Source organism: Sceloporus occidentalis, unplaced genomic scaffold (genome assembly GCF_023333645.1).
Source record: "Sceloporus occidentalis isolate IW3139 unplaced genomic scaffold, rSceOcc1.0.p SCAF_3, whole genome shotgun sequence".
Lineage (NCBI taxonomy): Eukaryota > Metazoa > Chordata > Lepidosauria > Squamata > Phrynosomatidae > Sceloporus > Sceloporus occidentalis.
Window position 1 is genome coordinate 113,105,722 of NW_028316983.1, and position 22,047 is coordinate 113,127,768.

Sequence of the window (22,047 nt, forward strand, 5' to 3'; positions counted from 1 at the left end):
GGAGCAAATCAAACTCTGTGTTATGTCTAAATTGTATCTCTGTTATACCCTCAGTTACCAGGAACTGAAAAAACATTTGTAATTATTAAAGTATCTCAATTACATGTAATGAAAAAGCAACTTGTTGCAGTGTCCACTTTACATGTAACTTGTTACTTCAAAACTCTAGTCCCCATCACATGGTCATGTCTAAGTGGCTGTGTGATGATAATGCTGGTATTAAGAAGAAAAACAGCCACGTTTTTAAGTCAGAGAAGAGCAGTAAACTAGTACGAAACCTACAAACATTAAGTTGTATATTTGGAAACATTTCAGATTCACCCCTCCTTCAGATGCTGCTCTTGGATCTTTTCCTATGCACAATTAAATTATCATTATTAATATTAAGGACATGTTGGACTATAGAGAAAAGATTATTCTTTTTAAAAAGTGTAGATAACAAATGAATCAGACACTTGTATTTCCTAAAGCCTAGTAGTTGACAACTTATAGAAGTGCCAAGGGCCAAAAAGGGGGGAAAATATGTTGATAGATTTGAATTCTGGCTGAACTAAAACCACTTTACAGAATTATTATTATGAGGAATGAATATTATTGATGACTTTTCAGCATACACCCATTTCTGGAAGACTGAACACTTGCATCGATTTTCAAGTGGCCACTGAGTTTCCATCCTACAAGGACATGACACATCATTTAGGACCCACTAATTCTGCAGACCTTTGTAACTAACTACAACTCCCATAATCCCTAGCCAATGACCATACTGCAGCTCGTGGCTGTTATGGACCAAAACATATGAAGGCCACCAGTTTGCCCACCACTCTGACAGACATATGATCCAAAAGAGATAAAATACAAAATGGTTAATGTCCCACACTTATTTCTTTTTCAGGTTATTTGTCCCTTGGGAGAGTAATATGGAGGTATAAGAGTATGGACCCCATATAATATGTAATGAGCTATATCATATCCCTCCCACACTGCCCCAGCAATTCCACAAGAAGCAAGGAACAGCTGAATCATGCTTCAGGTGGAGCAGTGGTAAATTTATTTGGGGATTAAAGAAAAATGTATGGAGTCACACACGGTTTGTATATGTTGCCCATCCCTTTCACCAGGCTTGCTTGGAACTAGTACAGGTCCTTCTGTTAGGGCTACATGACACAGAAGTAGCTCAACTTTCCCTTAAGCTCAATTATATACAGTACTTCAGTCATTTGGAAATTAACAGTTCCATGAATTTGCCTTGCTCTAAACCACTTTTCTTAAATAAGAATTTCTACATATTTTCCCTTGTAAAATGCACAGATTCACATAGAATGTGAAAAATGTGGTTAAGTTTTCAAAATGGAAATTATCGGTTTATAAGAGATTCATTAAAAAAATGTGCTTCTGCTTTCTGGTTGCGTTGTTAGCACCAAGATATCAATTTATAAGGTCTCAAACTTGTATTATTAAGAAACAGGCATGCAGGGTAAGATTTTTAATAACTTTATCAAGTACATATCAGAGACACAAAGTCTTCAAGATCAGAAAACCTAAAGGCTCGTACATTAACTCCAAAATATTTTTTGTAATTCTAGAAAAGGTTGAATGCGCCACACCTATTTATTTAACTGTTTGTTTATTATTTAACATAAGTAATGCTTATGTCCATATAAGACCTTGATGACTTCTTCCTCTGCAAAGCAGAAAAGACTCTATAAGAGAAAACTTACCATATACATTCACATTGAAAATTCTGTCTTCTTCCCCTGCGGGATTGGTAGCAACACAAGTATATTTCCCCACATCACTTGCAAGGGCTTTAAAAATGGTCAATAAGCTGCCATCTGGAGCCAGGCTAGAATAAGAAATCACAGAACAATTTAGTTTATAATCAAGTCCTTATGCATTCACCTTAGCACCATGGCAAATGTGCCTGAATATAAGACCTTAGGTTTTGGGATTCATACATTGTCCAAGATGCTGTTTAGTGTCTGTGAAATGCAAAGTTCAGCTGGTGGCAGCAATGACTTTCAGGTGGCTGTTCTGGCTCCTGTTTCAGCCATGCAGTGGAGCTGTACCCATTGCACAGTTGGCATGTGGGGAACTTAAAGTATACACCAGTCAATGTTCGTTTAATGCCCAATTGGATTCTGCCCAGTAAAGTGGAATAAAAAGTGAGAATGAAGAACAAACTTGTTCAGAGTTCCTATCAGTCAATCATGCCCTCCCTTGGTGGCTTCCATATAACTGAAGTGATAAATATGCACTAGATTTTAGTAAAAAGGAGCTATACAAGTTTTTTTGTAGTTGCTGTGTGCCTGCCTTCAAATCATTTCTGACTCATGGCGACTCTAAGGTGAACCTATATCAGGGTTTTCTGGGGCTGAGAGTCTGTGATTTTGCCAGTGTCACCCCAGTGGGTTTCCATGTCTGAGCAGGGAATTGAATTGTGATCTCCAGAGTCATAGTGCAAAGCTCAGGCCACGACAGCATGCTGGCTCTTCCTAAACCCCAACACAGGTTTATCACTTTGGATAACTTCTTTAGAGTTTAGAGTAAAATCCCATCCCCCTGAAAGTTTCAAATTGGTCAGACTGCCTTACTGCACTTTTGCTGCTTTTTACTTTAGTATTATGACCTTTTATTCTATTTTATTGTTTATGACCTTTATAAAATAATATGATTTTTTAAATCTTTTAAATAAACAGCATACTAAATAAAGAAAAGAAGACAACTTTTCTTCTTGTAATGTCTATCTTTCTGCATCATTTTTAAGTTTTATTTAAAAAAAGATAACATCATTTCGGCATCATTTAAAATGTGATAATTCTCATAATGATACTTAGTATTTAAATGGCACAGAAGAGTGATCAAATTATTACCAAGAATGATTTGCCTATACTGATATGTTTATGCTTGTTTTGTTTCAGTTGCAAAAATGTGTGACCAGTGTAGTTAAAGGACTCATGTAATTTTTAAATAAAGTGGTCCTTCCACATTTACTGGGTTTTGGAGTGAAGGATGCCCATGAATGTGGAAAAACTGCAAACACCTCTCTAGGAATCTCCAGGTCCTCCAGGGCAATTCTATGGTCAACATCTGCCACAAGTTGACTGTAGAATCATGTTTGAGGACCCATAAATGCCTAGAAAAGTGTATTCTCTAGGAACTTCTAGGTTCTCCAATACAATTCTATGGTCCACTTCTGGCATAGTTGCACTGGAAGACCTAGAGGTTTCTAGAGAACAGTCAAAGCCGCAAATATGAAGGGCCGGCTGTAATTCTGTTAAGCCTTTCTTCCCATTGAGTATAGAATGACAGAATTCAACACTTAACCTTATCCGCTGGGATTCATCACTACCAACTGGTTTTCCATCTTTCAGCCACTGAATTACAGGCTTGGGAATTCCCTTGGCCTTACAGGAAAGCTGGATGTCTTCCCCATGGAGAACACTGACTTCACTTGGCATTTCAGACCCAGCAATATCCGGGGGAACTTTAGAAAGAAAAAAAGTATTAGCCAGATAATGAGAGGTGGGGAAAGGAACATGCACTCACAGAAGGGAATCAGGTGTGCTTTAGAAAACAACCCTCACTGCTGTCTGGGAGAAGTTACTCAAGTTTGAGTTTTAAAAACATGTACTCAAGAAAGAGCAAAGATTGGATGAAGGTAGGAAGGGGAGTGTTCTCATTTCCAAAGTGCCAGTGCTAAAGTGGATTATGCCAACTTTTAAAATTAGGATATTTATCTGTAACGTGCTTTGGAGCTTTTGTATAAAAATAAGTTGAAAAGGCTTGAGAACACACATATGCACATATATAAGTACCTTGAACAGAAAGCACATAAAATTTCTGAGCTTTGCCTTCAACATTTGAAGCAATGCAGGAATAGTTTCCATTATCTGAATATTGGGACCTTGCAATTTGCAGCTTGCTGCCTCCTGACAAAATATGCATTTCAAGCGAGGCAGAGTTCTCTGAATGAAGAGAAGCAAAACAAAATTAGCACCATGTTGTTGTTCTTTTTGTTAAGATACGTCTAGCACACCCTATATTAAAGATCTCAGGGATGCTTACAAAAAGTATTAAAACAAGTCATACAATTTAAAACAATAAAATAATTAAATAAACATATTAAACTGCAGTGACAAGTTAAGATAGATTTTAATTTTTAAAAAATTGAAAACTATGTATTTGACAGTATGTATAATTTTCAGATTTATACAAATAGAGTCACTTTCACTTCACATATGTAAACCTTTGTTTAAAATTAATAACCAACAGCCATATGTTCAACTTATATTACAGGTAGCGAACATGCAGCTTGCACTGTCCTTTTGCTTCTACAACAGATAACAGATGCAATATTTTTCAGTACCCTGAGGAAGACTTAGGAGGAGAGCAAGCTTATCACTACTAAATCACTTGTAAAAATTCCATCTGTTTCAGTCAGGTTAGGCTTGCTCTGGTACAGCAATATAATATTTCTGTTAGAAAGTAAAACAAGAGAAAGAGGAATGTTTTCAACCTGTGTTCTAAGAGGTAGTTGTCCTGTTGTGTTTCCACTTAATGTACTTTTCATTTTTAATCTAGAAAGACTGTACAAGCAATTATTTTACAACAACAAAAATGAATTGCACTAATGCGTTACCAAGCGGCTTTCCATTCTTGAGCCATGTTATGGTTGGTGGAGGAATTCCAGTAGCATCACATGTAAAGGTTATAGGGTTACTGATAGTTTCATTGATCCACTCTTGCTCAGAGCCTTCAATGGTGGGTGGTACTGTGGATGAGAAGAGTACACACACACATACAAAATTACTAAAAAAACACAACATGGCTGGTCTTAGAAACCAAGATTATCAGAATGGATGGGAACTGAACTCTGTGATCTGTCCCTTTCTACATTTCACAATAGTCTTTTGTCCTGCTGTCACCAGAAGCAGCAAGAAAAGTACAGAAGCACCCACTGCAAGGTTAGAGCTGAAAACAAATAGCCCTGACATATCTCTCCCTGCTCCTAATATGAAAGCCACTCTCTCAGTTAACTCACTTGGAGTGCATACAGCTTACCATGAACATTAAGATGGAAATTCTTGTCATCACGTCCTGCAATGTTTATTGCCTTACATACATATTGACCTGTATCCGACACCTGAGAACGTAAAAAGAAAAAATGACATGCAAGCATACGTTTCTCGATAATAGCATTTGCAGCTTGAAAATGCAAACAAAATTCTGACTTGTGTTATAACCTCCATTGTGTTAAAAAGCTCAGTGCAAAATCCTACAAAAACTGAACTGAGTTGCCGCTAAGAACTGAACAGAGCTTCTTGTCAGCCTACGTTTTTGTTCCTGAATATATAGACAGACCATTTACAAAAATCAGATGGCATGAAATACAAACTGGAAATAAGCCAAAGGTATACAAATTTTTCCAGGTATGTTAGTGTTTAGCAATTACAGCAATTGATTCAAAGATCCAGTCTGTCATGCAAACAGTCAACAGAGTGGAGAGGGTGAAGAGATGTCAGCAGAGGCACAGACTGAATTTAGCTCCCAGAGTGGTTTTGTGGAACCAATTTATCTTCATTAATCCAACAATAAGAAAAAACCCTAATAAGAGGCACGATTAAAAGGCTTTTTATATAAACAGAATTACATTAAAGCTGGCTGATTATCACTTTTTAAACTTTTGCCATATTACTTTTTTGTTGCAATTTAAGGACAGTTTGATATTCCTGAGGAGGGTTGGCCCTGGTTAGTATTTGGATGGGAGACCTCCAAAGAATATCCGGTACTGTTGGCTATATTTCAGAGGAAGATTCTGGCAAAACCACTTCTGAGTATTTCTTGCCTAAGAAAACTCTGTGAAATTCATAGTGTCTTCATGAGTCAATAGGCAAACTGAAGGCACATGCGTGCATGTGCGCACCCACACACACACACACAAACACACACACTTTAGATCCCTTTAGTTATTAATGGCAAAAAATGAGCTATATATGTAAACCAAAGCAAAGGAATAGAATAAATGTGAATACCTCAGCAGCCTTGATATGAAGCATTTGTCCATCTGCTATGATCCCCACATTAGATGAAACGGTGATCATGCGCCCATTTTTATACCAGGTGATGACAGGAGGTGGAACAGCATTGGATTCACACTCTAAGGTAACTGACATTCCCAGTCTCACATTTACTACTGACAGAGCTGTGCCACCATGGTCTTTAATACTCGGGGGAACTTTTGAGGTAGAGGGAACAAAAGAAAAAAGGTGGGATTAAAAAAAATCCAGCAGGAGGAATTGCTACATTAAGAAGAGTTATTAGATATTACTATTGATTTTTTCAAGTTCTCTTATTTTAAGGATATAGAAACATACCATAAACAGTAAGGAAGCTCCTTCTCCTGCTTTCTCCTGCAGTGTTTCTAGCTATGCAAACATATTCTCCACCATCAGACAGACGTGCCCTAGGAATCTGCAGGGTGCGACCACCTGAAATTGTACAAAGATGACAAAATTGTTGAAACAGGTCATTACATCATTGTTATTCTACTTGTTATATCTATTTATAGCCAGTTTCCCCCCAAATTGGGACACAAAGCAGCTTAAAAATTAAAAGAACAATACAATATGAAAAATCCAAGGTCTTTTGCAGAAAATCCACTGTTTCCACAAAAAATCTCACGTACATTTCTGTGGTTAATTGCACAGATTTCCTGCCTCCATATTATTCTTTCTGATCAGGTTTCTAAAATGTTAGGGAGCCTGTTTTTCAGCTGGGAAAAGAACAATGGCAAATATTCTTCCAATTCCTGGAAGATAGTCAGGCTTTTTGTGTCTCTTTTTATATCAGTTGTGAGAAATAGAAGGTATAAAAAAACCCTCCCCCCCTTATATTATCATCTTTCTTTAATGCCCCTTTTTATTCAAAGCACGTCCTCAACATTGTCTCTCTCATTTTGTCTTCGATTGTCCATTTTAACTGTTGGAATGAGTAACAGTTGTCACATGAGCCCCTATGTCTAAATTTTGGGAGGCTCAAACATAAATGTTTCCAAAAATGCTGGGAATAGGACAAAATAACCATTCACTCTTCATTTTTTAGAAAGATAACAAGAAAGTACTGTAAGCTACCCAGCTAGCTGTTCCAAACAGATATAAAGCTTTCCTTCCAATCTGAGCCAGTTTCTTGAAATTATTTAAGAACCAGTAATGTTTTAAAAACATTTAAGAATATATAATGCCAAATGTGTTTTGGTGAAATATGCATAGGAGATATGCATTTTGAACAGAAATACATTAAACATACTTTTTGCCTTATCTATATTTCTTGTCAGCCCTGTTAAGATAAAGGGGGAAAGAATGCCTCTGTAGAAAAACAGCACAGTTTGCTTACCAGGTATGATAAGAGCATTTGTATTCAAGCTGAGTGGTTTTCCATTCTTGAGCCAACTGAGGTCAGGAGGTGGAAAGCCAGTAACCTCACAAGTCAAGGAGATGAAGTTATTCACCACAACAGTCAGGTTCTCAGGATTAATGCCAACAATATTTGGAGGAACTGTCAAAAGATAATAGGCTGAAAGTTTGCAGTTTTGCTTATAGAAACAGTTTTTGTGGGGGTTTTGGGATATGTGGCAGTGTTCTGGAAGAGTTTATTCCTGACATTACCCAGCATCTGTGAAGATGCCAACCACAGATGCTGGTGAAATGTCAGGAGTAAACTTATCCAGAACATGGCCACACAGGCCAAAAGGCCCACAAAAAACTATGGATGCTGGTCATGAAAGTCTTTGACTTCACACTAAATTTCATTATTCAATTTCTAGTATTGTTATTCTACTATAAAACTGGATGCTGCTTCATACTGAAGGATGGCCCCAAGTGGTCTCAGAACTTTATACCCATGTATTTTGCAATTGATAAAACAACCTCCAGAAGTTTCTATGATCATAGGACATTTTTCATTTTGATCAAGATTTGGCTAACTAGCAAAGAATGGATTGCCAGCACTTCTAAATTTATATCAATATTTGCCACATATATATTATGGAACACCGTAAGCATCCAGTGAAAAGTACACATATAGTGTATCATATCCTATGTCAGTTTGCATTTCTGTACAAATTTATTTTTAAAAAAGACCTCAGACTACTCTGTGTCATAGGACAAATGTAAGACTAACTGGGAGAAGGATACATTGAAAGTTATACAGTGAGAGAAATCAATAACAAACACTTCAGTTTGTTGCTATTGACATGCCCATAGGTCTATACTAATTCAACTGACTGGTAAATAATTTAATTAATACCAATTATCTATAAAAGGCCATTCTTCTCAGATCATATTAACACACCTGTGTGGCATTAATGTCTTGAAAAAATGATAATAGGAGGAAAGGAAGTAAGCATTTATAAGGACATACCAGGAAGCATACATAGAAAGAGATACAAATATAGATTTCTGACAAAGTTATTAACAAAGAAAAAGGTGGAATACAAATGGGAAAAATCTCTAACACAGATATCAGAGCACTAGGGATGTAATTCTTAATTAATTTTCTTCTCACAGCAAGCAATAAGTAATTTTAGGAATTTTCTGCCCACTTTAAGAAAGCCTTTGAAAGGCACACAGGTTCTGAAGCCTATTCACAATTCAGAACAAATTCCACACAAAATTCACACACGATTAATTTTAAAACAATACTTTCTGCAAGGGAAAAAAATAGCTGCAAAATTATTACTTTTCCATGCAGAAAAAGCTGTTTCTAGTACCAAAAAAGGCAGGCCTTCTGTGCAGAACAACATTTGAATTTTGTGCAAAATAAGTCCCTAATTACAGCATTTTGTGCAGAAATAGGCTTTTTCTGTGCAGAAAATAATATTTATGTGCAGAAAATTGTGTGACCTGGCAGAAAATGCTGTGCCCTGTTGTGTGGTCTTACTCTTTCCCTACTGCTTTCCACCTTATCAAGCATTAATGTCTTTTCTAATTAATTCTGTTTTGTTGTGAAATTCCAAAGCATGACAAAACACAGTTTGATTTGCTCTTCATTCCATTTGTTTGTCTTTTTGGGAGTTCATGGTATCCACATAGTTCTTCTCCAGCACCACATTCCAAATACGTTGATTCTCTTCCTATCGGCTGTCCAGCTTTCACAACCACACATAGAAATTAGAAATATTATGACATCGCCAACTTTATGTATTTGCACTTGAGAATTTTGTCTAGTTCTTTTATAGGTCACCTTCCAAGTCTAATCTTGTTGTGATTTCTTTACTACAATCTCCATTTAAATTTTGACTGAACCAAGGTAAAGAAAATCTTTAACTACAGTGGATCTTCATATCGGTGGGCTGGCAATCCATAGATTCCCACATCCCATATTATCCAATGGTAGTGCGGGTGGGTGCACAGACATGTTGCTGTCACTGAATAATATGGGACGTGGCTGTCCATGTTTTTTACAAAGGGTCTGGAATGTTTTCATCATTTACTTTAATGTTGTGTGAATTGTTTCTGGTCATTATTTTTGTTTTCCTAACATTCAACACCAACATCACTTTCACACTTTCTTCCTTGATTTTCCTCAATAGCTGTTCTATTTTTTAAACTATTTTCTGCTAGTAGAATTATGTCATCTGCTTACTGGAAATTGTTGACATTCTTTCCTCAGATTTTCACACCTCCTTCTTCCTAATCTAATCCATCTTTCTGTATATATTTAGTATATAGGAAGATATAATCAGCCATGTCTGACCTGTTTTACCAATTGGAAACCATTCTGGTTCTCCATATTCTGTCTTTGTACTGAGTACAGACTACACATCAAGATAATCAAATGTTGTTGCACAAATGTTAAGGCACATTCATTTCTTTAGGAGCGGTTCATAGTTTTTCATGATCTATACCGGTGGTCCCCAAACTGTGTCCTTTAAGAGATTTTGGACTTCAGCTCCCAGAACCCTCAGCCATATTGGCCAATAGTCTGGGATGCTGGGAATTGAAGTCCAAAATCCCTTAGAGCACAAGATGGGGACCATTAATCTACATAATCAAAGGCATTGCTATAATCTATAAAGAAAAGGTTGGTTTTCTTTAGAAATTCTTTGATGCACCCAGTTATCCAACATATGTTTTCAGTCTGATCTCTAGTGCCCTTTCCTTTTCTAAACTCATGTTTGACATCTGGTACTTCTCATTCCATATATGATAGAAGTCCTTTTTGTAAAATTTTGAGCATCACATGGTCATCATGTGTGATTAATGCTACAGTTAGTTACTGCGTCCCCTTTCTTGAGATCTGATACAAAGGAACAAAGAGACTTGCTTAAATAAATGTGATATTTCTCTCCTTGTGCTCTGACTAATCTCAGGAACTATAGGCCTGTTACAGACTGCCAAAATAAAGCTGCTTCAGGTCTCTTTGGAGGTATGCTATTGAAATGACGCATGCACCCTAAGAATCCGGAAGCTGCACCAAAGCTGCACTCCAGTGCTTAGGAATGGAGTGTGGTTTTGGCGCGACCTCCGGACTCTTAGGACCCATACATCATTTAAAGAGCATACCTCCAAAGAGACCCGAAGCAGCTTTATTTTGGCAGTCTGTAACAGGCCATAGTCTTTGTTGTTTGAATACATCCTTTAGTCCCCTGCTGAAGCAATGCCTCGACAGCTAATTAATCCATCTTTAAGTACAGTTAGCATTTTTCTGGTATTTTATTTGTTTTTGTGAACACACAGTAAGGCAATAAGTAATCATAATAGAAATCAGTAATCTTACCATGGACATTAAGATTAAAATATTTTTTGGCACTTCCTGCCATGTTCTCCACAAGACAGACATATCTGCCTGTATCGGCTATTTGAGAACTGAGGATCTAAAAAAAGAAGATAAATGAGAATTTCAGAGTTCCTTTCCTTCCAAAAGCTGGTATACATTTTATAGTACAACAACTATGAGGAGAATAATTGTTTATATGGATAATTACATATAGTTGAACATTTAGTGTGTGTGTGTACTTACTATCCATCTCCCAGTCACACTGCACACACTATTTTTTAGCATAAACATTTCATTCCCAAGAGTATCTTCTTGTTGTCTTTGCCACATGAATGAGATAGCTGGCCTCCCACATTGCCATAGAGACAGTATGATAAGGAAACTTTTCCAGGGTAGCTTTGTTGGACATATAGCAAAGTACAATAACATCCAAAATCACAAAACAGTGATACCTTTTGGGGGACAACTAAAATGCATAAAATATATGTTTCAAGGTTTTGAAGCACCATTGGCTTCTTCATCAGGCAAAGGTGTTTAAAATAATACAGGAGAAAAGATGATAATGTTAGTCACAGGCTTGCAGTTTGTCAAGTCATTGGTGTTGTTGTTTTGATTATGGAGGGATATCTATGCAAGGCAGGCCACTCAACCTTCTAGCCATGTGGTACTGGGAAACAAAGTATTTTAAAGTCCAAGAAATATAATTTCCATTAGCAAAATAAAAAGGTATACTTAAAAAAAAAAAAAACTAGGGTTGTACATTTTACCTAACAGCACCTAAAATTATTTTCCTAATTGAAAAGCATGAAGGTTTTTTGTTTTATTTTGGTTTTTTTTTAGAGAGAGAGAGAGAGAGAGAGATTCAGTGTTCTCTGTCTACTAAAGGGGTTTGTGGCCTCAGAAAGAACTGAGACATCCCAGATCTCATAGGAAGTACCTATAGGGAAAACCCTATACACAGATCACAGAAATAAAGCAACAATATAAATGCTTATAATAAATTGCAACTACTCCCATTATATCCTCTGAATTATATATACATCAACATTGTTCATATTGTATACATATTATTTTACATGGATGTTGATAGTTGATATGCATAGAAGTGCATTGTTCCTACTTTTAACAAATATTTTTGTCACTTTCAATAGTTATATTATAAGGACTCCCATATATTATTATAAAAATTTGTATCTTTCAGCAGTAAAACCAGCAAGCAATGCTGGTTGGAGACCTGAAAGACAGACAAATAAATCTTGCACATGTTGACTTGAGAGTATAGAAGACACTGATATAGGGTGGCAGTGACTAAGTTCTGCGTTTTGTTCTCCAAATAGTGGCTTAAAACCTATATGTGTTGTCATCTGTAGAATTATTAATTGATAGCCAATGTTAAAGTGAGCACCATCTTGTAATGAAAGATTCAGTACTATATTTGTATGGGGTGGTATTTCTCTCACATTTTACCAAGACTCAGAAAAAGAAAGCAGCAGAATTTGTTTGTTTCTCTGTTTCCATTTCATCTACATGCCACCTTTTTCCCAAAGTGGGCTCAAGATGGCTCATAGGAGAAAAAACAATTAAAATTTATCCATGCAATTTTAAAAACAATTAAAACCATCACAATTAAAACTATATATATATATTATGCAAAAGTTTAAACAATACATAAAAACCATCTCCAATAAAAAAGCCTCCCTTGTCCACTATTAAAATTCTGCTTAAACAAAAAGATTTTTTGCCAAAGGACTTGCCCAATTGACCAAGGGACCAGAACTGGCTCATTAGCCACTTGCTGAACATCCCTAGTTTTTTTATTAAATGTCTTGATCATGTTACCTGCAGCGTTCTTCCATTAGCTATGAACCTGTGTCGTGAGTCTTCAGCTAAGAGCTGCCCATCTTTCTGCCAGGTTATGTTTGGGATAGGGTTGCCATTTGCCATACATTCCATCACTGCCATCTTGCTCAAGACCACAGTCACCTCTTCAGGCATGTTGCCATTAAGTCCATTAATGGATGGTGGCACTAAAGACAATGTACATGGCAAGAGAGAACAGGAATCTGAGAGGTGCAAAACATAACATGAAGAACAAAATCTTGAAGTGGCAAGAAGCTTTTTTCAGAACTCCAGGCTACAAAGCATGCGCAATGTTTCCCTAACTAGGATATCTGACTTCTAATGTGGGAGGAAAAGAAAGCCAATGAACTAAATATCCCTCAGCTGGAAGGGTCTTGGATATTGCAGGCCAAAAAAAGGAATAATTTTCTAGTTCTATTTACAATCATCTTGCTATATCATGTGTTTAGGATTCTAAAATTAAACAACAGAAGGTAAGCTCACAAAGCACGCGGACATCGTACTGAATAGAATCCTCTCCAGCTTCATTCACAGCCACACACATGTATCGTCCACCATCTTCACTCTGAGCCCTTGGAATCTGCAATACACGTCCACCTAAATGGGAAACAAAATAGATTTTTTCTTCCTCCTAAATACTGATCCCTCTCTTAGGATCTTAACAAATATATCCATGCATTTCTTCCTCCATAGTTTACTCTAAAATATTTGTACCCAGTTCCATGTTTGTGCACATGTTGCACAAGCACATTGCCTGAGGCCCCCAAGTACCTCTCACCCCGCCCAGATGCCATTCCACTGGATGGCCTCTCCTTTGATTAGCCACACAGTTGCACATGTGATGCTTTGCCAGTACAGGGCATCAGTGCATTGGGGTGTGATGGATACACTGGGAAAACACAATCATGGAGGCCTTCACACCCCATCCCACTCCATCCCCACACACACCTCATGGACTGTCTGGTTTGTATATCTTGTTATTACATCCACTGGAGCTGTCACAGCTTTCTTTCTTTCTTTCTTTCTTTCTTTCTTTCTTTCTTTCTTTTTGCTTTGCTGCAGCTCCGCACTAGTGCCAGGCTGTTTATATGAGGGTGTGAAAATGCATGTTTTCACTGCTAAGGTGGAATATTCCAACTTCTTTTTGCTCTGTTTTTTAACCCAAGAGCACAGTTTCATTTCAGTTTCAACCCACTTTCAAGGCATGCATCATATAAATGCCCTGCCTTCAAAGTGGCTGGAAGCTGCTTTATTTTGCCTGTCAATTTCCAATATACAAATATGTCTATTTTGTTTTTGTGTTGATTAAATACAGAAGCAGTAAGGGTATGCTAGCCCATCTCCACTCTTTTGTCATTTCTACCACTCTCTTCTGTATGCGTAAAGCAGAGATTCTCCATTATCTGTGGACCCACTACACAGTTATGAATCCTGATGCTCTCCTTTCAAAAAGTTACAATGTATTAAGGTCAAAGAAAATGACGATGAAGGGACAGAGATGGTATGCTATCACATCCCATATTTTTAATTAACATAAAATCAGAATGCCTAGTGTGTAAATTGAAGTATATCCAGTTAACAATTTAACATCAAGTGCTTCACATGTTTATTTAAGCTCCAAAATGCCAGAAAACAGCACCTTTTAAGACAATATGGATATAGTATGCTATCTTTTGCTGTGAAATCTCAAGCTTTAGCTCTGTCTTGTAAGTATATGGCTGTACACAGCAGAAGATCTACAAGAAGTATCAGATTTGCCTGAATAGGTACATGACTTCTATTTACTTGAAGTTATTATTCCACATTAGAAATACCCAACAGTAAGGAAACCAACAGAATTCACATAAATTGTCTCTCATTCAAGGATCCCAAGAATAACAGTATATGTAAATTCCAGTTGTACTTGTCCATCAGGTACCATCCCTAAAAGTATATATTGCACTTCTTGTGCCAGAGATTTCCAGAAATACCAGTTTGTGATATTCACCTGTCAGCATTCACATCAATGAAACCTAAAACAAGTGAGGTCTCTAGCCTCATTCCTGTACCCAAAGTAAGCAAGGGTTATGAAGTAGTGTTTCTTTGATTATTTTGTTAATTTATATCTCTTCTCCTTTCCCTCCAATATGGAACCCAAAGTGGCCCATACCAAAAAATACAAGAAAATATAGCTTAAAATGTGCATACTGTGCTTGCTGTGGCACATAAAGGCTTGCCCACAGGATACAAATAACAGCAAGATGACCTCTAAGAGAGAGGAAAAAATTGCTTGTATTAACAGAGTCTCTAAATAAATGCATGCTAATCTGCTTAATACAAACCTGGCAGTATCAACACTTTATCACTGGAACTCAGAGGGTAACCATCCTTATACCATGTAAGTACTGGAGGGGGCACAGCATTAGTTTCGCAGTATAATGAAAACGGGTTGTTCATTATGACATATTTGGCTTCTCCTCCTTGTCCTATACCCAGCATGTTGCCATCTTCCCAAACTCCCAATGGTGGCTTTTGGAATCTAGGAGGAACTGTAATGGATGACACAAATAATAATAATAATAATAATAATAATAATAATAATAATAGTCTTTATTTCAGCCAACAGGCCATTAGACAATAAAGTGTGTATAAAACACATAAAACATTTAAAACATATAAAACTTGTTAAAATGGGACTATAAAGCAAATATTCAGAACATACTCATGAGATGTACATATATATATATATATATATATATATATATATATATATATATATACACATACACACACAGAAGCACTCTCAAGTATATTGAATAATACTAAACCATAAAACACAAGACCAAGATGGGTATTTGTTTGGATATTCAAGATGCAAAGGACAGGACTTGTTCATTTAATTTGAATCATAATCTTACGTGTTTTGACAGCAGAGAAAAGGAACTTTGCCACTACTTCCGTTTTGCTTTTCCACAGAATCATTTAACAGGTACTCCAAGTACCAGTTGATAGGTCTACCAGGAAACTTAAGCAGGAGGGGAGAAATTAATCTTAGCCTCTCATCCTTGTAAAAGATACAAGAAAATAGGACATGCTCTAGAGACTCAACAGAGCCTTCACCACAAGGGCAAACCCATTCATGGTAGGGGGTTCCCTTAAAGCGACCCTCTAGCACGGCTGAGGGAATAACGTTAAATCTTGCTTTGGTGAACACAGCTCGATATTTTGAGATGGTCAGATTTTGCAAATAAAATGCCTCCCTCTCAAAATTGAACTGTAGCCCTAAACTAATGGGAGAGCAGGTAGTGCAAGCAGAAGATAAAGAATATTGAATATCAATAACACAAATGATAGACAGACAGTAAAAAATTGAATGCTTGATTTGCAACTTTTTAAAAAAAACAATTGGAAAATGCAATCTTGGTAATGAAATATTAGTTTTGTGAAAAAATCTTAAGAATTGTATATAGAGGTTACCTTCTGTGATGCTTTTCTTATGCACAGTCCTACAAGCTCTGCACCTGCTTTAACAGAGAGAATTTTCTCCACTGCCCAGTGCAGATGCATATCTCTGCAGCAAGACAGTATAAAGACAAGATGAAGATAAAGATAACACGGGGAAAGTTAAAGACAAAGATAAGGACTTAGACAGGATAAGACAAAAAAAATAGTGACAAAATAATGAAGCTAAAGAAAGAAGAGAAAGAATAAAACCAAAGATAAAATAAAAAATAAAATAACAACATAAGGACACAAAAATAACCCTAATGACAAAGACAGAAATGGATACAAAAATAAAGATAAAATAAGGATAAAGACTAAGACAAAAGACAAGAATAAAGATAAAGACAGACAGACAGACAGACAGACAGACAGAGAATGAGAACAATGGTAGAAATAGAGACAAAGACAAAAGCAAAGATAAAATTAAAAAGAGACGAAAAAGAGATAAAAAGAAGGCTACAAGAAAGACAAGAGTAAGGACAAAAATTAATACAAAGACCAGAAATAAAGAGAGAAAGAGACAGAGATATAGATAGACAAATATACAGATAAAGATAAGATCAAAGGCAAAGGTAAAGATACAGGCATAAAGATAAAGATAAAAACACAAAGATAAATGTAAAGACTTAAACAAAAATAAAGACAAATACAATAAGACAAAGATAAAGGTAAAGACTAAGATAAAGATATAAAGATAAAGATAGAAAGATGAAGATATAAAGATAGATATAAAGACAAAAATATAGAGTAAGACAAACATAACAGACATAAGACAAAGACATAAAGACAAAGAAAAACACATAAGAATATAAAGATAAAGATGAAGACAAAAGACAAAAATATAAAAGAGAGAAAGACAGAGACATAATAGACATAAAAGACACTGAGTTAAGTACATAAAGTACACAAACATAGAGATATAAAAGATATGAAGCCGAGGATACATATACAGAGATATAAAAGCAAAATTGTGAACAAAAGATCTTTGAAAAACTAAAAAAGAACAAAAGGAAGTGCAGCCCAAGCTCAGACATTAACTTTTACATAAAGAAGACTTTCTTTCAAATTGGTGGAAAGACCAATAGAACAGATACCACAAACAGGACAATTATTGGAAGAATTTTTAAAAATAATAAATTGGAAATGAGACAAGAAGTGAAAGAAAGTAGAGCAGAAACAAGAGCAGGTGTGAAGAGTCTATTTAAATCATGAATTGGCGTGGGTAGCTGGGCAAATTTGCTTCCTTCACCCACTCCACCCATCACTATAGCTGCTGTTGGCAGTTGAAAATGAGCTGATGTGATCTATCACATGATTCTTCCTCAGTCCAGAGGAATTTTCTGCAGCCTGTGCAGGTACCTCCTCCAACTTGTGATCACTATCTGACAGTGTCCTTGAGAACTGGATTGCTCTCAGACACATTCGACCCCCAACCTTTCCCCCAACAGAAGTCTATGAATGGTGTATTTCGTAGTGTAAAACATTTGAAAGCTGCTCTAAACACAAATAGAGAACTGCCCTGGGAATGACTGATTTAGTGAGCACTGTTACAGGCTGTTTCCTTTTACACACTGGCTAGTTTATCCATCTGCAGTTACCTAGGCTGAACACGTAACAACAGCTGACATCAAGTTGGCTTACATTTATGGTGACTCCATGAATAAGACACCTCCAAGTCACAGTATCCTCAACTGCCCTGCTCAGGCCTTGCTGATTCAGGGGCGTGGATTCCATGATTTTTTCTATCTATAACACAGTCTTCTTTTCTTACTACCTTCTACCTTACTAAGTATGAGCCTTTTTCACAGAATCTGAGATACAGGTTTAGAGGTAAGTGGCAAGACAGCATGCCCTTACAAGAGTTCAGTACTACATTGTATACTTTGGTAATCATTCCTATACTAATTTCTCCCATTCCCCCCTCCATTTCTCCCTTTCCCCCATCTCATTTCTCAGTATACTTTCAGGATAGCTACTAATATTGCTATTTACTAATGAACAGTACAAGTTATTAGTATTAAATTTATACTAAGCATACAAAGGCATGCCATGCTTCATATTTTCTTAGGCAGAGAGAGAGAGAGAGAGAGAGAGAGTTTTACCTTGGATATTGACATCAAACTCCAACTCATCCTCTCCAGCTATATTTGAGGCTATGCAGCTGTAACGGCCAGTGTCTGATATCTGTGCTGCTTTGATTTGTAGGATGCGTCCACTAGCTTGGATTGTTATGTGTTCATTTGATAGGATAGGCTATAATGGAGTCATACAAAAGGATACATAAGCATGCCATAAAATAAAAGAGTTTTGTATACACAAACAATAGGCCTACACCACTTGAAATTGGAAAGGCCAACCTAGTCATGCAGCTTAACTTGCCAGGTCACTCAACACTGCTGGAGGACAACGACTCAGGTTGCCTGGACTAAGGAGCACCTTAGTAGAAGATATTTGAAATATGGTGGACTCCATATTAAAAACATGTTTTTAAGCACCTGGATTCTTCCTCCACTTTAACCTTTGCTCTATGATTCCCACACCATCCTCTTTACTGTTCTGTAGTTCTGGAGAGGCAACAAAAAAACTAAACCAAAACAAAAAAACTGTGGCTAATTAAGTGCCAGGCTTGGCTAGTGGCCTATATTTGGGCCACCAGACAGGCAGCCCTGAAAGAAGTTATGGTTTAATATGCAATTTCTTCTAGCTGCTCCATCCTAAAGTTGAAGGTATTATTATTCATCACTTGCAAATAATTAAGAACAGCAAAATAACAAGAAAGTATTTTAAAAGAAAATATATTATGCTATTCTCCAGTTTGCCATCCGAAACAAGAATGATATTTCTATTAATGTGCTTGCTAATATTAGAACTTTTAGCACTTGCCAAAATAAAAACTTTTCTGGAAAAACTTAGGCCTGTTACAGACAGCCAAAATAAAGCTGCTTCGAGTCACAGTGGAGGTATGGTATTTCAATGATACATGCGTCCTAAGAGTCCAGAAGCCGCACCAAAGCCACACTCCAGGCTGGAGCGTGGCTTTGGTGCGACTTCTGGACTCAGGACGCATGCATCATTGAAACACCATACCTCCACTGTGACTCGAAGCAGCTTTATTTTGGCTGTCTGTAACAGGCCTTAGAGTATCCACTTCTCTGTCAGTGAATCTTGCTGTTCTGTCATCACCTCCAAAATTCTATGAGCCAAAAGTAACACCCCATCCACCAGAGGATATGAGAGGAGCAAATGTATGGAATACATTGTAAACCCTGAGCGTTAAAAAGGGAAACAAAAGGTGGTGAGATGGGGAACTGTAAAATATAAAAAGAGAGAAAATGGGCAGTTCCTCTCATATCATCCTACAGTTCTGGGTTACGTGGTGCTCAATGGTTTTATAGGGCCAAAAACAGATGGATTGGGGCCATGGCAACCACACGCTGCAGTCTCAATCTGCCATCAACCCAGCCAAAAAAAGAGTGGAAAAGATCCGTTCCTTCTTCGGTCAGTAAAAAGGAAGCTTTGCCACCCCGCCACAGCCCCATGGCAGCTTCAAGCTGCTCCGGAGGCGTGCGGTGTATAAATGCCGTGCTGCCAGAGCACCAGATATGGTTGGCTACAAGGCTTCCAGGCAGCTGCAAGACATCGTCGCAACATGCAGCATCTAAATGCCAATGACACCTGGAAGCAGAGGTGTTTGGGCTGTCTGTTCCAACCTATAGAGAGAAGACAGGACTTCGTATGATGGATTACCATATTGTTGATAGATACAAGGAAGGGAGAAACTGTTGTAAAGAAGCTTAGTTTATTTAAAAATTCTGGTTCAAAGGAATTAGGTTGGTGACTGGCCTGTCCATCCTTGTACCATCTGATGCCAGCAGCAGGAATGGCGTGAGCTTCACATTCAAGTGTAAGGCTGTTGTTCACTCTGATCTTCACCTCTTTAGGGGACAAGCCAATTCCTGCCAAATCCCCTTTGCTTATGGTAGGAGGGACTGTACAAAAAGAAAAAGGGCAGGAAATGAAATGCCTGTTTCTCACATGGAAGACTGTTGAATTGTCACACCGAAAACAAGCACATAGGAAGGAGTAAAATGTCACTGACTAATTTGCTGAACATGTAAATCGACAACCAGGTTAATTTCCTGAAAACAACAACCTTGTGCAGCTCCTCCCTGTAGTTTGGCCCTACCAAACCACAGTGTAAATGCAACAAAAATTTGGAATGTAGACACATTCTGAACAATATGGAAGGTTATCTGATTTTGTTTTGGTGAAACAGCGAAACCACAGTGCAGAGGGAAAAGCAAGAACCAAATTTTATACATTCCAGCAAAAACTATTGTATATACTAATGTATAAGTCCATAAATTTTAGTCAAAAACTTGACCGCCAAACATCAAGTCTACTTATCCATAGGTCAGTGTAACTACTGTACTTCAACTCTTATTTTTTCAAAAAAGGAACCATCCCCGGGTGAAAGACAAAGGTTTAATCTGTCCTGAAAATACTGCTTCCCCACCTACTGTCTCATCCATCCAGCATTTAGTGTAAGCAGAAACAGTTATGCCTACTAGGATTTTGTAAGTTCTTTGGTATTGTTTTCCCTTGCTTCATCCTTTAGATCTTCATCCTTTAGATGCCCCTGTTTTATCCTTGACTTATCCATGGGTTATCCATAATATCAAAATCCATAACTTCGGCCCCAAAACCTGCCTTCGACTTATACATGAGGTCAACTAATAGCCGGTAGGTGTTAGCACACTTACTATATACTTTCACTTCATAGTGTTTTAATGTTTCGCCTGCTTCATTAGTAGCTATGCAAGTGTATCTACCCGTGTTCTCCTCCTGGGCATTCAGAATCTGTAGAGTTCGACCACCTGTTAAAAAAAAAAAAATTCTCAAGTTAATGATTGCCTAATTTTCTGTGAAGTAACTAAGAAAGTATGAACTGCATGTATTGTAGCCTCCTAATAGTCTCAGTGAAAAGAAAGAAACCACAAATTTCAGCACATGCTGAACTTGAAGTCTAGAAAGAATTCTTGGGAAGTCTGTGTAGGTTAGGAAAAGCAGAAGAAAAGTTTTGATTTTCTACATTCATCAGGTTTTACTGCTGCCCAGCTAATTAGACCAATATTAAGTATATAATTAATATTGTTAAGATGGGTGTGTGTGTGTGTGTCACTGAACAGTTTTGTACCCATTGGTTCCTTCCCTGTGACATATATAAGTGATATATACATATCATATACAGTCACCCCTCCATTTTCATGGGGGATCCGTTTCAGACACACATACCCTGCAAAAATAAAATATTGCAAGTATTCAAGCACCATTGGCTTGAATAGCTGCACACTCCTGCGCACGGCCCTGTGCGCACACTTTTTTGTCCTTCAGTGCTTGCCATTCACAAAAGACTGAGGTACATGAATGGCAAGACCTGAAATGCCGAGGGACAAGTGTATATGTTTGAGAGCTCTGCATACCACCATTGGCTTGAATAGCAGCACACTCCTGCACACGGCCCTGTGTGCACACTTATTTGTCCTTCAGTGCTTGCCATTCGCAAAAGACTGAGGTACGTGAATGGCAAGACCTCAAACGCTGAGGGACAAGTGTATATGTTTGAGAGCTCTGCATACCACCAGAACCTTATGAAGCACAACCTATTGTAAGTCTGGTTTATGACTGCCCGACAACTGTTATGTTGATAGCTACACATAACAGAGTTGCCAAAAGCAGGGAGCCAAAATATGTACTAACAATTCCAAACAGCTATCACATAGCTAGTGGACGTGTGAATTGATCTCAAGATCTACCCAAACAGAACAAACTCCTATGAGAAAATTAATTATTTTGAAGTTGCGCACACAGCTCATATCAGCTCTTTCATCAAGGAGTTTATAAGCTGCAAATTAATTTACAAGT

The 22,047-nt window shown here is 37.3% G+C and overlaps 1 protein-coding gene across 1 annotated transcript in view; it reads right to left on the bottom strand.

The window, feature by feature from the left end:
- HMCN1 (hemicentin 1) overlaps positions 1 to 22,047 on the bottom strand; it is a 284,684-nt gene that overhangs the window by 66,864 nt on the left and 195,773 nt on the right. The window contains exons 51-65 of the mRNA XM_089515825.1: positions 20,886 to 20,999; positions 19,966 to 20,111; positions 18,225 to 18,375; positions 14,961 to 15,167; positions 13,123 to 13,236; positions 12,619 to 12,806; positions 10,780 to 10,876; positions 7,396 to 7,557; positions 6,378 to 6,491; positions 6,036 to 6,238; positions 5,065 to 5,146; positions 4,643 to 4,774; positions 3,819 to 3,968; positions 3,328 to 3,487; positions 1,722 to 1,846 (exon numbers count right to left, since the gene is read on the bottom strand). Coding sequence (XP_089371951.1) covers positions 1,722 to 1,846; positions 3,328 to 3,487; positions 3,819 to 3,968; positions 4,643 to 4,774; positions 5,065 to 5,146; positions 6,036 to 6,238; positions 6,378 to 6,491; positions 7,396 to 7,557; positions 10,780 to 10,876; positions 12,619 to 12,806; positions 13,123 to 13,236; positions 14,961 to 15,167; positions 18,225 to 18,375; positions 19,966 to 20,111; positions 20,886 to 20,999 — 2,145 coding nt within the window. The remainder of the gene's footprint in view (positions 1 to 1,721; positions 1,847 to 3,327; positions 3,488 to 3,818; positions 3,969 to 4,642; positions 4,775 to 5,064; positions 5,147 to 6,035; positions 6,239 to 6,377; positions 6,492 to 7,395; positions 7,558 to 10,779; positions 10,877 to 12,618; positions 12,807 to 13,122; positions 13,237 to 14,960; positions 15,168 to 18,224; positions 18,376 to 19,965; positions 20,112 to 20,885; positions 21,000 to 22,047) is intronic.